Source organism: Anas platyrhynchos, chromosome 2, assembly GCF_047663525.1.
Source record: "Anas platyrhynchos isolate ZD024472 breed Pekin duck chromosome 2, IASCAAS_PekinDuck_T2T, whole genome shotgun sequence".
Classification (NCBI taxonomy): domain Eukaryota; kingdom Metazoa; phylum Chordata; class Aves; order Anseriformes; family Anatidae; genus Anas; species Anas platyrhynchos.
This window is the reverse complement of record NC_092588.1, coordinates 98,845,439-98,862,170: the sequence shown is the minus strand read 5'-3', so window position 1 is coordinate 98,862,170 and position 16,732 is coordinate 98,845,439. Positions and strand designations below refer to the sequence as shown.

At 41.4% G+C, this 16,732-nt stretch overlaps 1 protein-coding gene across 5 annotated transcripts in view; it reads left to right on the top strand.

Annotated features, from left to right (window-relative positions):
* ITPRID1 (ITPR interacting domain containing 1) overlaps positions 1–16,732 on the top strand; it is a 52,768-nt gene that overhangs the window by 22,545 nt on the left and 13,491 nt on the right. For all 5 annotated transcript variants that reach the window (XM_027451386.3, XM_005014031.6, XM_021268525.4 and 2 more), the window contains 2 exons: positions 2,575–2,885; positions 5,442–5,496. In XM_027451386.3, coding sequence (XP_027307187.1) covers positions 2,575–2,885; positions 5,442–5,496 — 366 coding nt within the window. The remainder of the gene's footprint in view (positions 1–2,574; positions 2,886–5,441; positions 5,497–16,732) is intronic.

The following is a 16,732-nucleotide window of genomic DNA, read 5'->3' as shown; positions in this document are numbered from 1 at the left end:
ACACTTGGCTTTCTGGGCTGCAAGCGCACATTGCTGGCTCATGTTTAGCTTTGCACCCACTAGCACCCCCAAGTGCTAGTGCCAGCGCAGAGAGAGACTGCAGGGCTGCTCTCTATTAACCTGTCACCCATCCTGTGTTCAGGTTTGGGATTACCTTGATCTGGGTGTCTTAGCTGCTGCAAGCACCTCACTGAAGGAGTTGTTCAAGTCTCACTTTCCTCTGTGATGTATTAAGCAGACACCATTTTCCATGACATATGGTTGTCCTGTGACAACCACAGTTGAACAGTTGTGCTAGGCAGGATGTGCACAAATCACTAGAGATATATATCAGACAGTAAACCCATCCCTAGAAGAGAAATTAAATGTAAATTGCTAAATACATTCTTTGAGCTACAGCTTTGGTTCAAGCAATGACAGTATTGCCAAGGCTCACAAAGAAACAATCTAAAAAAGGAAAGTATTTTAATATATGACAAGTAGAAAATGCTGAAATTTCATTGTGATTTTTCTTGAAGAAAAACATCAATTTCCATTTATTTATTTATTTATTTATTTAACACTGAAATCTTTTATTTTTTTTTTCCAAATTCTGCAGTTTCCTGTGAAGGGAAAAAAAAAAAGTTGACTGAAAAGTTCTTAGCGGCTCTGGAAAAACTGTGTTACTTCATTCTTCTGTGAGCCTTTTGAAGACTTTCCAAATCTTTTATGCAGATAACTGTGTCAGCCTGTGCAATACTGGATTTAGGGAAGGAGGAACAAAACTGTGAGCTTCTCCTCCTAAATTCTAAAATGGGAGATTATAAATTCATTAGAATTGCTCTGAAAAATATAGATTCAGCTGAAGATTCATTGATCTTGTTTATGGCAAAGCCATTTGCTGATTCTTCTGAAGTTTCTAGTGAAAATGAATCCACAGTTACATCCTTCAGTATTTCATATGTGGTACAGATTTAGACCATTTTGCAGCCCGCTGAAAAAACTAAACTGTTCATATCAGCCTCTTGCCTGTTTGAGGTGTACTCCTTGAGGAGCACCCTTAGAAACCAAAGCAACAGCTTGCCTGGAAAGAAATAGTCCACAAGGCAAAGCTGTCCCTGACATAATTTCTTCATGACATTGCACGTGAGTGAGGGGATTTTTTTGTTGTTGTTCATTTATCATTTTGCTCATTGTTTGATTTGTTCCTTAGGTGTCACAATCTCTTGGATATAATTTACCAAAGCTATTTCAACTTGCAGCAGTTTTGATTCTGTTTCAAATCAGAATGTCTGGACTGCTCTGCCACTGTCATTCAAAGCAGATTAGCACTTGGCATTTTTATGGCCTGACGTAGCGGGAGCCAGATAAAATACTGAGGCTAGAATGGCTTTACATGGGGAGCATGTGGTAGCACAGTAGATGTACATAACCAGAAATGATGTACTGTGACTTTCCAAACTTATGCAAATGAAAACTATCTAAAATGATGTACCAGTAGATCAGTATGTCCTTTAAAAAGCATCAGGTGACACTTCTGACCATGTCATAAAAAGTGTTAGCAATGGCAACATCTTCCAGTGTTAAAAATCAGACAATATCTGGGGAAAAAAATAATATTATTGAGATATGGTAATTATTAGGAATTATACATCATGGTATTGGTCCCTGATGCAGAGGACTGACTCAGAGCCATGTTAAATATCCCCTTGTTGTCTAATTGTTGGTGAGGCAGCATTACCAACAGCATGCATGCAGTAAATCTAGCTGCTCTCTAAGAGAAATGGCAGCCAAGAATGTTAGCATTTTGCCATCTACTATCCTCAAGGAATCTCTCAAGGAAGTAGAAGTCCTGGTGACATATTAATTGCCTCAGGACGGTTGCTGACATAATGCGCAAGCAAATGTGTTTCATTTCTTTGTATAAATAACTCGATAGTGTTGTAGAGATGGATATGTCCAGGATCCCTTAAGAAAAACATCATTCACTTCTTTTTAAATGTTATGCTACGGAAAAAGTGATGCAGAAATTACAAAAGCTCGATACAATGAAAATAAATGGTAACCTCTGTACAATATCCTCTATGAGTTTCCAGGGGATAAGAGTTTTGCTTTATGCTGTTCTGAAATCAAGGACATAGCATGTATCATCAATTTTTATCAGTATATATTTATTAGGATATATACATTTTTCAGTTATCCTGGACAGCAGCCAGCTGTAAATATTTAAGATCAGATTTTAATAACCTTATCACATGAATTTTAATAAGTTCTTAAATATGGCACTTGAGTCTGGTCCAGCCAGCTGGAGAATATTAGGCAGGATTCTGTAACCTTTATTCACACAGCATTCAGCTGTACTTGACCCAATGATTTCAACACTGTTAAGTGTTCGTCTGATATAAAAACTGTGCAGTGAAACATATATAGCCTGAATGGATCTTCTGGAAGCAAATGGAAAACTTCAGCCAATTTTGAGTCAGGTACTTTGTATGTTTCTTGGCAGTGAGGGGTTTGAATAACCATTGTACCTGATTATTTGTTTTGAATTATATTTTTAATAACTATGTTACCTTCCTTTCTGCCAAACTTAAGGACGTTTTCGACAACTGGAAGTGCTTGACCACATCACTAATGCCCTCTCATCTTTGCTGACTAATGTGAACACCCAACAGACCATGGCCCAGGACACTGGCAAGGTTGAGACTGACCTCCTGGGTGCTGCGAAGACCAGAGCTGTGGTCACACAAGCAAAGAGGAGAAGAATAGGCCAGCTCCTGAGACGGGCTTCTCAGCAGACAGCACTACTGAAACGGGGCTCGCTGGCACCTGGGGAAGTCCATCTGCCTGGCATGAAAGAGCAGCCTCACCCTTGTACAGATACTGCTGAGAGGGGAACAATCCAGGTGGGATTTTCTGCACGTTACCTTGGGCTCTTTGACCCAGGAGCAAACCTCCAGAGACAAAGGTTCCTTGGCATACCCAGTATCGCAGTGTCCACCAGCTCTGCCAGGGAAAACCTGGGCTTCATCACATTTAGTGACTAAACAGCCCCACCTTTCTTCTGGATGTGAGGTACCTGACAAAGACAGGCCAAGAAGAGAGACACATTTGCTTCTGGCCCACACACTCAAAAAAGCAGCAGGCCTACACTGCAAGCCTCCAGACTCATTTGAAATGGAAGAGGCGAGGTAGATTTTTGCGTATGGCATGCTAGTAATGTCTCCCTACCCGTATTTATTGTATAAGTTTGGATTCTTTTTTCAGGATGGAAGCTAGAGTAAATTACTTCAAACACCACGCTGTAGCATTATGGGGAAAAACAGTGGGATTTATAGTGCTCATTGGGGTTTTGATTGTTTTAAATTGTCTTTGTGTTGGGATATTGTCAAAGAAGTTGGCACTGAAGTTACTGAGGTAGGATTCGTTCAACCAGTATGATAGTGTAAGATGCCAATATGTTTTATGCAATGCTAGTTTTTTTTGTGTGTCTGTGTGTGTTTTATAGAAGGAAGTTGCAGGAACACTAATACATATGGTAAAGGATATTTTTACAGATCCAGTCATTAACCATTTTTTTTTCTTTTTTCCCTGTGTTCATGTTCTGGTGTGCTCTTTCAGAATGTTTCATCACAAAATTAGCCTTGGTTTTATAGCAGTGTTTGAAATATTTTATCACTCTGTAAGCCAAGCATCCTAAAAACAAACTAACTCAGAACAGCAGCTTGTTCTCATATCTTCTGTCTGCAAAGTCCAGGATGCACAGCTATCTATATGTTTTAGCAACAGTGGGTTGTCAGTGGGGTTCTGCATGAAGTAGCAGAGACCAGGATACTTGCCAGTCCCTTTCTTACACCTAGAATTGTGTCAGCAGCAGTTTTTCTGGCCACACAACTGCAGAAAAAAGGCTACAGTAGGACAATCTCCAATCATACAGACTCACTGGGATGCTGACAAGAATACTCTTCCCTTTCCACCCACCCACCCACCCATCCACCCATTCATCTATCCTTTCCAGCCATCCTTCAAGAGTGAGGAAAAGGAAAGGGTCTTACAACTCAATTGTAAGAAGCAAAGAAATAACAAAGAAATAAGGAGAACTTAGACAGTTGCCCCCCTGAAAAATTAGGGAACTTGGGAAGGAAGGAAGGGAGGGAGGAAGGAAGGAAGGGAGGGAGGAAGGAAGGGAGGGAGGGAGGAACAGCAAAAAGCCTGAAAAGGTGGGAGGCATTAAAAAAGTTTTACAGTTCTGAAAGTATTGGAAAGGTCAGGTTAAGGTGGTGGCATTCTTCATGAAGAAAGGATATTTATCATTTCAAGTCCCTTCCAAGGGTATTTTTCTGTGAAAGGTTTGGTGCAGCCTTTATATCTGCAGAATTGATTCAAGAGTCAGAGCAAGGGCCTGATTATTAGCTTTGATAAGGAAGAAGGTTTCTCCCAGAGATCTCCAGCACAGCAAATTTATAGTCCCGAAGTAGCCCATATGTCTTCATAAAGTACTTATCATGCTGGACTTGCAGCTCTGTGACTAGAGGCTCATGCAAAAGTGAAGACATTGACAGGGCAGTGAATGCAGATGATAGTGTACTCCTCAGTTTGACGTCTAAGACAATTTTATGAATGTTATAAGATTAAATTAGACTCAGTATGCATTGTTTAACTTCTGGGTATTCTCTACCACATCGTTAAGAAAACTAAGGCTGTAAGAACCATGTACTAGCTGAAAGCATTGGGCCACCTAGCTCATTAGTCTAACAATGGCCTGTAGCAGATGTCTACAGAAGAGAATAAGAAACATGGGTATAGAGTGATTCTTCCCTTTCTGGCCTTTGACAAAAAGGGATTTAGAGATGTCTTGACCTGCAGACTGCATCTAACCCACACCTAGCATGCATGTGTACGCATTACTTTTGTGTAATGGGTCCCTTTTTCCATAAGGATTTTTCTGAAGGAGGATTATGCAGTATCATGACATAATGTTCCCATTGATACCATGAAAAAGACAAATAGATCACAATTCCTAGAGGAAAAAAAAAAAAAAAAAATTCTGATCTGACCTTACATACACTCTTTGGCAAGATTTTGCCTCCATATGGCTACATTTCCTTGGGTTTCTTCTACTTAGTCATAAATTTTTCTAGGGGGAAATTTTTCTCTGAGGCTGTTCAGACAAGATTGTTAGTGTATTTACAGGTTAGGAACATGTATGTATTGATTATCTGAGGAAGGCTAGGGAAGCTTCAGAGACTAGAGCCTACTTTATGTCAAGAACACACACACACACACACACACATACACACAGAGAGAGACATATATATTTAAAGGAAACAACCAAAAAAAGAACCATCTGAAAGATTTAATGTTTTCACTTTGAAATGTCTAGATATTTTTTATTCCAACCCCCTCCCTGTCCCTGGCAATAATCATCACCATAGATAAGAATTTTTCCTCTTCATTTTCAGGTTCAGAGCTTTGATGACGAAATTCCATGTGGAAATGCTCCTGACACCACTTCAGGTGAGTGTTAAGAAACAGACATTTTGCCAGATTTGTTTTTAAAGTGGTGTTCTCATGTAGTTGCTTCTAAAGCTTATAAGAATATGTTTTTCCACTCTGCTCCCATCACCTCTGGCATTGGATGCATTATTCTAGACATACCAATCTAGCATGGCCAGTCAAGACCCGATAAATGACAGGACTGTAAAATGTACTCACCTTGTCAGTGAGACACGGAGTGTACACCTGAAAAGGGTATTTCATATGCACTGTTCTGAGGGTTTGGGGTCTCCACCTGATGCTTTAAGCAAACCACTCTACTCTTACCAGTGACACCAAAGCTTCACTCCCACTCGGGGACTCATTTGCCAGATCTGAATGACCCCATATCTACCAGATCTCAGATCCTAGGATCTTAGGAGATAAGTCAACAGGGAGGTTGGAGTTAGCAGCTCTGCAACCATTCTGTATGCAGTTCAGCCAAGGCTATGCAACCAGGGCATTCTGGTGGCAGCATGGCTTCTACTCCATCATCTGAATCTCCTTTATCACATAGACTATCATCACATGAGCAGACATAGCATTGAATCATGTTAGGAAATAGTTGTTTGAGTAGTATATGACAGGATTAAACACAAAGCTGTTAGACCAGATGTTATACTGTCATCTGGGGCAATATGAGCTTGGATCCTGAGAAGCATTTTCTGACAGGGGTGGTGGTACTGGAGAAGAAGGCTGTTCAGCCTCCAGAACAGGGAGCGTTTGGCCTTGCTCCCTAGTAACCCTTGCTAACCAGTGCTTAGAGCAGGACTATTACATTTTTTATTTTTATTTTTTTTGTAATTGAAAAGGAATTTTATATGAAAGAAGAAATAAATACCAAGAATCAGACAACAAGGGACAAAAGTGAAAGCCTGGTGAGCCCTCAACTTTTGAGGACTGTGTTATATCACTTTTGAAGAGCTGGCACAAATAATTAATCAACCCAGCTTCATACACAGATATCTAAAAAAATTCAGATAGCCACTGGAGCTGATCGTTCATGGATGCCATTGGCTGGAGTGACAGCTGGATGTACAGGAGTGAGCCTTTTGAAGCCAGTGGCATAAGTCCCACTAACTTCAGATAGGCCAGCAATTTTATCAAAGTGTGTGGGGTTTTCTTGGTAATTGGTAGAGCTGAGTAAATATGATGGAGTATATCATGAATCCTTTGGATGACAGGGGGTTATTTTTTATTTTGAATGTTTGTTGTTGTTGTTGTTGTTTTTGTCATTTGTTTGTTTTATAATAAATTGCATACCTATGGCACATCTTCTGGCAGGGTTGTATGTCTTCAGTCTATCACTGCATGACTCCAATGAAGGGAGTTAATGTCAGGTCCCTGACGCAATTCAGGCTCAGTGATTTGTCACCTGAGTTATATGACATTGTTTTTATTTTGTTTTCTGATGGGTGTCTTGATCTTTATGAACAAAGGCAAGCCCCATACCAGTGCTCATAGCAGTATCTGTGCAAAGAATAGCAGATCCCCAGGACACGTGCAATGCAAAACACCATTTGGGCAAAAATTCATTGAGAAATGAACAAAAGAGAATGTGGACATATCCTGATGGGAAAAAAAAATAAATAAATCAAAATGTGATATCATACTTACAAATGTTTTGTTTTTTTTTTTCCTTTCTTTGCCCAGATGTAAAAATGACTGTGCTATTTAATGATAGAGGCATTAGTTAAAGGATTTTGGAGATTAAATAGGTATATTAATCATGATGTAAGAAAAAAAAAAAGATAACTGAGTAGTCTTTGAAGTCATAGGAATAAGCATGTACTTGGTAGTAATTGGTAGTAAAATTGTTAGTAAAAAACAAAGAATGCAGAAAGTAATAATTTGTTTCTGATCCTGGTATGACTGTCCTCCAGTTAAGTGATCACTATATTATACAATTAAACTGAACTTATGTATTATTTATGCCTTCATAGCACCACAATACTATTTTAGACTTTTTTTTTAAAAACACTGGAATCTCTCTTCCTCTGTTGTTTTAGAGTTATTAATGCTTGGCCTAAATTTAAAGACCAATTTCAGTCTTTTTTTTTATGGGCTTTATTTCTATTCTCTCTCTTTTTCCCACTGCTCTTAAATGGCGTTCATACTCCATACCCATGGGATTCTTGCTACAACTTCAATTTGCTGCATACCATGGAAGCAGTCTAAAAATTGCCAATTATGAATGCAGTATTGTTAGTAGTGAATAATACCTAGATCTTACAACAATTCCTACCAAATCAGCAGAATTTGTGTCAGATTGATAATCAGGGGTCCTCAAAGCAGGAGACAGTAGGGAACAGGGTCCAGGTTCCATTGGTAGCCTATGCAAGGAAAACCTCAGCTCCCAGGAGAGCATGTCTGAAATTAGATTTGGACTGTAAATCCATTGGGGCATAGATTGCCTCTTTTTCAAGGCTCATGCAGTGCCTGATACCATAAGGAGCCACTCGTATTTGGTTGTGGACTCTGTTGGAAAGGGTTATGAGAGCAGCAATGAAGATGGGAGAGCCTGGCAGGACCCTGCTGAAATGGGATCTCACCTGAGCAAAGAATCATAGAATCATAGAATATCCTGAGTTGGAAGGGACCCTTAAGGATCATCAAGTCCAACTCTTGACACCGCACAGGTCTACCCAAAAGTTCAGACCATGTGACTAAGTGCACAGTCCAATCTCTTCTTAAATTCAGACAGGCTCAGTGCAGTGACCACTTCCCTGGGGAGCCTGTTCCAGTGTGCAACCACTCTCTCTGTGAAGAACCCCCTCCTTATGTCAAGCCTAAACTTCCCCTGCCTCAGCTTAACCCCGTTCCCGCGGGTCCTGTCGCTGGTGTTAATGGAGAAAAGGTCTCCTGCCTCTCGACACCCCCTTACGAGGAAGTTGTAGACTGCGATGAGGTCTCCCCTCAGCCTCCTCTTCTCCAGGCTGAACAGGCTCAGTGCCCTCAGCCGTTCCTCGTACGTCTTCCCCTCCAGGCCTTTCACCATCTTCGTAGCCCTCCTCTGGACACTCTCCAACAGTTTCATGTCCTTTTTATACTGTGGTGCCCAGAACTGCACACAGTACTCGAGGTGAGGCCGCACCAGCGCAGAGTAGAGCGGGACAATCACCTCCCTCGACCTACTAGCGATGCCGTGCTTGATGCACCCCAGGACACGGTTGGCCCTCCTGGCTGCCAGGGCACACTGCTGGCTCATGTTCAACTTGCTGTCTACCACGACCCCCAGATCCCTCTCTTCTAGGCTGCTCTCCAGCATCTCATCGCCCAGTCTGTACGTGCAGCCGGGGTTTCCCCATCCCAGGTGCAGGACCCGGCACTTGCTCTTATTGAACTTCATGCGGTTGGTGATCGCCCAGCTCTCCAACCTATCCAGATCCCTCTGCAAGGCCTTTCCACCCTCATTCAAGTCCACAACTCCTCCAAGTTTGGTGTCATCAGCAAACTTGCTCAAAGAAGTGTGAGGTGCCCACTATGAGAAGAAATAGAGATAGATAGGAACAGACTGCTTTGCCTAAATGGAGCATATTAGAGCCGGGTGACTTATGGAAGTGCTTGTCCCAGTGGTATTGTCCCTTGGCTCTGTAGTCTGGCCTCAATTTTAGTCCAATTGCTTAATTTTCTACACTCCCCATGAAAGCCAATTCCCTGGCTGCTGTGTGTCTTCTTTATATTTCTCCATAATGTAGATTCTGGCTGTTTAACTGCAGTAGGCTTTATGATAAGGCTTTTTTTCCTTCTCTCTTGGCAGAACGCTGAGACTTAATTTTAAAAGACGCTCAAACCCCCCAAACATCCCTGAATGACTTACAGGGAAAGCAGAGTGTTTTCTAGCTCTGTTTTAAAAAATATTACAATCTTTTTTATTAGGCAATTTTATCATTGTTATAAATAAGTAATTGTACTGGGGAGAAGGGATAATCCTTATTTAATTAAATTCATCTATACTCCCAGGTTGGCAGCAACCAGACATATGTGAGACTAATACCCACAGCCTGCCTGTATGCATGTGCAATTAAAAATTCACTCTACAGTAGCACTGGCAGTTTAGTGTTGCTTTTGGCATTTACAAATTCTTTTATTTTGTGACTTTTTTTTTTACCATACACATATGCTGGAGCAGATGTTGCTTATTTGTTGTTTATTCAAATCTGTAGGCTCTGGCAGCTAACTCCATTGTTCTGTAATGAAGCTTTATTCACTGTCCTGTATTAGGACCCAGCAAATGCATGACAGGCAGAGTTAGCTCTCAGCAGGAACTACAGTTATTGTCCTTACTTATTGGCTGTTTATATTCTACAGCTCACAGTTGAGAAAGCTGGCTGGGCAGGGTAAGGGGTTGGGGATGCTGCATGCAGAGGAAAATTACTTGACTTCACTCACTGTATCTTTGCCCTGATGAGGTGCAGGCTTGCATGTAAACTCATCTGTTGCAGGGATTTCACATTCAGCACTTGAAAAATAGAGCTGTTTTCCCCCTCCACCCCCTCTTCTGCCTTGTTCCACCCCCCCACCCCTGCCGCTCCTTCCTTTTTCAATTAGCCTTTGTAAAGCACTGGGTTTAACTAAAGGATGTTTCAGCGTTGTTCACCCCTGTTCACTCAGCACGTGCCTGAAAATTCATTAGCAGCCACATCTATTAGGGAGGCATCGGAAGCCAGTGTTACTTGGGGGTGCCTTGTAGGCACCCGCTCCCCCTTGCTTCTTATTTACTTCCTTCTCCCTCTGTGGGGATGGCCACATGCCCAAGAGGCAAGAATTCCTGTGTGGTGCTGACCCAGGCGGACGTGCTGCTCCCGGGTGCTCGAGTGCCAACAGAAAGGCATTAGCCTGCTGGAAAAGCCCTTGGTAGCCCAAGAGGCAATCAATCAGGGAAGTAACCACCTCCATCTGGCTCCCTGTGACATGGTAGCTCGCTATTGAAGCATTTGTGATTCATCTTGTCCCAACGAGTGGTGCCAGGGATCGCATACACCCAGTTTTTGCAGCAGCTGGGAACGTTCTAGCTTCCCCACATGCTGAGCTAACGCGTTAGCTTCTGTGACTTATCAAGTGGCAATTCTTTCAATTATCACACCTTCACTCCTCCTACTCACCGGCTCCTCTTATGGTTTGGCACCATGGGAATATTCACAGGATGCAATTGGCATTTCTTGTAATTGACAGAGTGCCAAGAACGTGAATCCTGTTTGTTATCCATTATCCATTGTAATGTCTGTCTGCAATTGAAGGAGCAACGTCTTCCAAAGTGCAAGAAGAAAAGATGTGTATATTTCCTATGCTTTGAAGAGTATAGGATTTTCCAGGTACTTCTCCCTATTTTCAATGTAAAGAAGTGAACTGTTATTTAGAATTTCTTGTTTAGTGTAGTGCCTGCATCATGTTGTTTTTCTTCACTTACAACAATGATTTTTAGTTTTAATAACAGAATAAAGAAAGGCAAAGAGGCAGCCAAAGAGGTCGCTTGTTAAAGTGGCAGTCAAAATCTGGAACTTAAAAATTTCCTACAACTACTCTTCTGTTGGTACTGCTTGATATTTATGTTTAGATTTGCCATTAATGATCACATACAGTTTCCTCATATGGGGTCTCCTAAAACATGATGAGTAATAGATCCATAATACACTTCTATATGTTCATGAAGCAGTCATAGCACAGTTCATTTGAGTTAGCATCACAGATATTTTCACAGGAGAAAAAAATCTCCAGTCCTTTAAAAAAATATTCACAAAGATCTCACTAACAAGAACACTCAGAGGGTCCTGCATTTTCTACAAAAAACAGTTTTGCTTTTATTAGCGTTATTCGTGGAATTTGCTCCTGGATATTAATCTTTATGCATCCTGAGGAGAAGTCCTGTTTGCAACAGCTTTATCTTCTGCAGGTGACCTGGCACAAAGGAGTCATCTGCTTTCTTTAGCTTCTTTGTGTTACTTTCATTTGTTTTATGATGGTGAAGTCTATATTTTTTTCTATCTTATGCACATGAACCGTTTAAAGGCCTTCTCATTCATTCCTATTTCTTTACGTTAGAGACCTATAAGGGAGATTAAGAGGAAGCTGTGTCATTTTCATGCATTTTGTAGCCTGAAGACATCTTGAGGGGAAGTTCTGTGATCCAGCAATAAGCAGAAACTGTCAGAAAGTAGAGGCTGAGAGAAAAGAGCAAAAGTGAAAGGCAAGGTTATAAAATTATGAGTTTTCAAACCTTCCTGTATCTTCTGCCAGTACAGAAACATCTTCAGTTGCCTGATCCCCTCAAAGAAGTCCTCTCAGAGAGGCAATTCTGTTGCTCTTGAGAATACACTGACTGCTTCACTTTGTCAGGGTCTTTGACATGTGTCACGCATCAGCATATATCCAAGTTCAGCAATGGATATTAAGGTGGAAACCCAGCAGGTGGTGATGCCAGTCACTAGTACAAAAAATAGATGGGCAGCAAATAAAGGAAGTCTGACAGACTTCTGAAATGGTTGTTGGGAGGTCGTACCTCCTGCCAGTGGTGCCAGGAGGCCAGTCCTCAGGTCAAGGCAGCTGTCCCAGGAACACTGGGGCTTGTATGATTTTCAGTGAGTACATTCCTAAAAGTCACTGTGCATTTATAACATTTTGTTGCACATACGCGTCATATTTTAGGTCCTGCTGCAGCAGTCTGATTCATCCTGGTGGGAAAGGATATGCACACATCTCATACTTAAGGCAGATGGCCTAGTGAAAGTTATAAAACCTGTTGTTGTTTAAACCTTGAGGGGGGAGGGGAGAAGGTATAAAATACCTTAGGTAACCAAGAGGATAACCAAATAGTTTGAGGGATGGATTTAGATTAACAGCCATAGCCTTTTAAACAAGAAAACTTCTGAAATGAAATCCAGTTGTGCTAAAGTTGTGCTGAGGCCTTGAAAGAAGTCATTTTCTATTTTTTTCTTCTGCCTTTCCTTCCAACAACTTCAACAGAGCACAGCAGGGTCAGAGCCTTGCCAGACCACCATGATGCTGTACTCATGGTGCCAGCTGAAAGAGTGACCATTGAACCTTAAACCTTGTTACAAAACTCGTAATTCCTGACACATATCCTTCTCAGGCTTCAAGCCAGGTTTGTGAGAACATACATTTCTGATGCTTTTCTGATGCTCCTATATTGCTTTGCCATGGCTTTTAAAAGAGGGGGTTGATTCCCCCTACTGTCAATGACCCTTTTGAGAAGGGGACATTGGTTTTACTGTGGGTATATTTTTGTGCTCTAGAAAAATCAGATTTCTTTCCAGATGAGAAACATGTTTCCTATTCCATAGATCTTCTACATACTTGTCATCTACTGACTGATACTTAGCATTTTTCCTCAGGAAAATATCACTGACACAGAGAGGCAGGCTTACTAAGCCTAACGCTCTTAGACCCCCTGAACACAGTTTAATTGATATTACCATGGAAATAGAGCTACTGTAATTGGCTGTTGATCTCTACAAAGTAATGCCCAAAAGACAGACATGTATTTTGACCTCCCAATTGCTTTGACCACTGCTGACCACGCAGCAGTTGCTGAACCCTAGCAAGAACAAAGGGGCTTTTTGCTCATTTTTCTCAAAGGTCTCTGTAAGGTTTGCCAGAAGCCATCCCTCCTTTTGTGAGGTGCTCACGGTTGCAGGGAGCCCTACAAGGCTCACTGCAATTGCTTATTTTTTATTCATTATCTCTGTGCAGCTGCTACTGGGAGAAGTTGTGATGTAACATGATCTACAGTGTAGGCTGATGACATTCAGCTCTACCTCTCATTTTCATCAGAAGCAGACACAACCATCACCCGTCTCTCCCGACATTTGGCAGCGGCACGAATCTGAATTAATGACAGTTGGCTGAAGCTCAGTTGAAATAAGATGGAAGTAATACTGACTCTCAAGGAAAAGTAGGAGGAGGACCTGGCAAAGTTTGAAGCTGTTTCATCAGCTGAAGGAAGATAAAAGACCATTGTCAAAATGACTGCAATTTCAGGTTTTGACTAGATTCATCACTACGCCTAACCTCCCAGACTGCAGAAACATCATTTATCACAGATAACTGCCTACAGTGTTCTCTCTTTCCCTGTCAAATTCAGCTCTTAGATTACTCATTTATACTTTTATCATTTCTAGGGCAGTGTGTTCTTGTGTAGGACAAGCAAGAAATGTTCGGAACTCTGAGTGGCAGGCAAGGCAGACACCTTACTCCCAAGTGTGGCAGCTTGCAGGGGTGTGTCTGCTGTTCTGTGTGACAGCCTGTGAGATTCCTGATGTCACGCTGTATAACCAAACCTGATGTGACCTTTGTCCCCAGATACTTTAAATACTCTAAAGGGGGTTTCCAGACTCAGGAACCAAATTGTACTGGGGGTATTCTTAAAAGAGGTAAAGTCGGAAAATTCTGAATGGTGAAACCCTGCCACTGAAGTCCACAGACATCGGTTCTGACCTCCTCTGGGGAGGCAAAGGAGAATTCACTAGTGCTAGGCAGGTAATTATATGATTTTCAGTAATGCAAAAGGTAGTGAGCACACTACTTCCTTTGTCTATATTCATCTATGATTTGGGTAGGAAGGAAAGGAAATAAAAAATGTTGTGTTTTGTTTTGTTTTGTTTTTTTTTCTCTTTAACAAGCAGCTTAACAGAATATTATCAGCTAATTCAATTCTTCTACAAAGCTTCTTTCCACACATGAGCTATGGACAATCCGTAATGCGAGCATGCAAAAGAGCCAGCCAACCCACCCACCAGCCCCAGGCATTTCACGATGGAGTATATTTATACCTGCTGTCACGGCTCTGACTGTAGGGTACAGCAGATGTACTGAAGCTAGTTTTAAATCAGTAAATGTGTCCACCGGTTTTAAAGCACGTTAGTATGTGGCTTAGGTATCAGTGGTTGTCTAGCCACAGGATCAGGGAGCCAAGCGTGCCCTCTCACCCAACTTCTGTGACAGGTTTTGCAGCCTGGGCACAGCTCCAGGCTGCTGTGCTCTGCCTGCTGGCTGTGCTGTGCCATGAGTGTGTTAGACATAACCATCCTATATGCTGAATCCTAAGCCAAAAGCTTGGCTGGAACCTGGTGCAAAACTGCTTTTTCTTCAGGTGTTTTGTAGGACAAGAATTGAAGTTGAATGTGCTAATGGTAGACATAGAATTGCTATGCAGCTATTTCTGCCAGTGCAGTTTGCATCTTTAATGCTCCCTGACCTGGTTCCCTGAGGTGTTTGCGGCTAATATTTGGAGAGCATGTAGGTCAATCTCCTCGTAAAGGATTTGGGAGCGGTGCCTTGGGCAAGGAGTAGGAGCCTGCACAGGAGGACACAAAGCACCATGTGTGCACCCCTGGTCACAGGGCGTGGGAGCACGCCTGGAGCTGGGCATGCGCCTCCTGCTAATGATGGCCATGACATCCAGACTCCATGGATAAAAGAACTGCAGACTGAATGTAGAGATGAATCAAAATATCTGTGGCTTTCACATGACACACGCCCTCTGCTTTTCATCTCTCCCCTGGCCCTGTCTCACCACCTTGGGGTACAGCATATGTATACTCAGCCTACGGCAGTTCCTTGCAGTTTTGGGGCTGCAGGACCTTCCCCTCTTGTTCAGAATGAGTTTGGCTTCACCCCCATGGAAAGAGATGCATGCCTGAAGTCTTAAATATACCAGTGTTACCCGTAATAATGGGGAGAAAATTATTGAAGATTGGGTGAGAGCAGGGGGAATAGGGTTTTGAGAAGCATTAAGAAATTCCTCAGAGGAGCCAGATTGTGTTCATCTCTACTAGACACAGACCCTTTTGTGCCATTTGTATGCCACTTATCATCACGGTATGGCACAATTAATAACAGAAATTACCTCACATAGAGTTTTGTTATTGTTTTTAAAGTATTTTCACCTAGTCATACTGTGTTAGATGTTTGCCATGGAATTCCCCTTCAATTTTTTACTTTAAAGGGACCAAGGGACAGATGTTTAGCTATGCTTGATTTTGAATAAGAATAGATATCTTTGCTGCATCTGATGCATTTTGGGGTGTATAATTTGCTTTCATATAATATGACTATTCTAATAAGATGGTTTATCTTATTTCTGTTATAATGTCATTGAAAAATGAAATCTGCAAAGGATGTCGTTAAAAACTGTGGTTTATGTTGGCCTTTGGAAACAAAATTTGTGGTTTATGTGCTGCTGCCATCTGGTGATTGTTTTCCTGAAATGCTGCACAAAACAGATGTAGCTGTATAGAGAGAGATCAGTCCCGCAGCACCACTATAGGTAGAAGTATTTCTATACTGATGTCTCTTACATGCAAGACAGTTGTAGAGCTGTGTATTATGTTTGGCTAGAAAACAAATGATATAAATAAACCTTCTTAACTTAGTTCACTTGTTCATCATCCTTTCTGCAATGTGGAAAGTGAATTGGTGTTATTGAAGCTATACAGGAATATTTAAAAAAAAAAAAAAAAGGACTAAGAAAAGACTTTCTCCTGCATTTCAGGCACTAAGTAAAATGTTTATGTCCGTAGTCAACAGCCAATAATCAATGCAGTTGCCTGTGAGGGAGCTACCTCCAAGTAGGGAAAGACAGCATGGTTTTGCCACATACATGGGAACCGATATGAACAGCAACATTTCTTTCCCTAAAATGCTGAAAACTGTACAAAATAATTTCTTCTGGTGCAACAAGGTTTAATGGGATTCAGAAAATCTACTGTTCTGGGTAACAATGCCAAAAAAAAATGGTTCTTTGTGGCTTATGTGAAATATATATTTTCAGTGGAGTTTTATTAGTCCTTATTGGCCATATAATAGAGCGTGAGACCTAAAATCAGCAGTGCCAGTCCTCTCTGAGTAGCAAAAGAGGGGAGTAAGCTGCAGCAACTCTCCCATCACAAGACAGGACCATCTGTAACTGCCGTGCAGTTGACATATTCCTCTAGCACACAGCCAGCTCTTACTGCAACATCCTTTTTTGTAATGTTATAGACAGGACAGTGCTGTTAAGGGTAACATACAGACCTACAATTCCCAGAGCAGGAGGGATAATGTGTCCAAATGGGAAGGATATTTGTAGGTACCCAAAATAAACCCATTTCCATTTTGAAAGTATTGTTCAAAAACATATTTCTGAAACAGTTTTTGTCCTATAAGACAGAAACTATTCATTTTTATCTATTTTTTATTATTTATTTATTTATTGCAATAT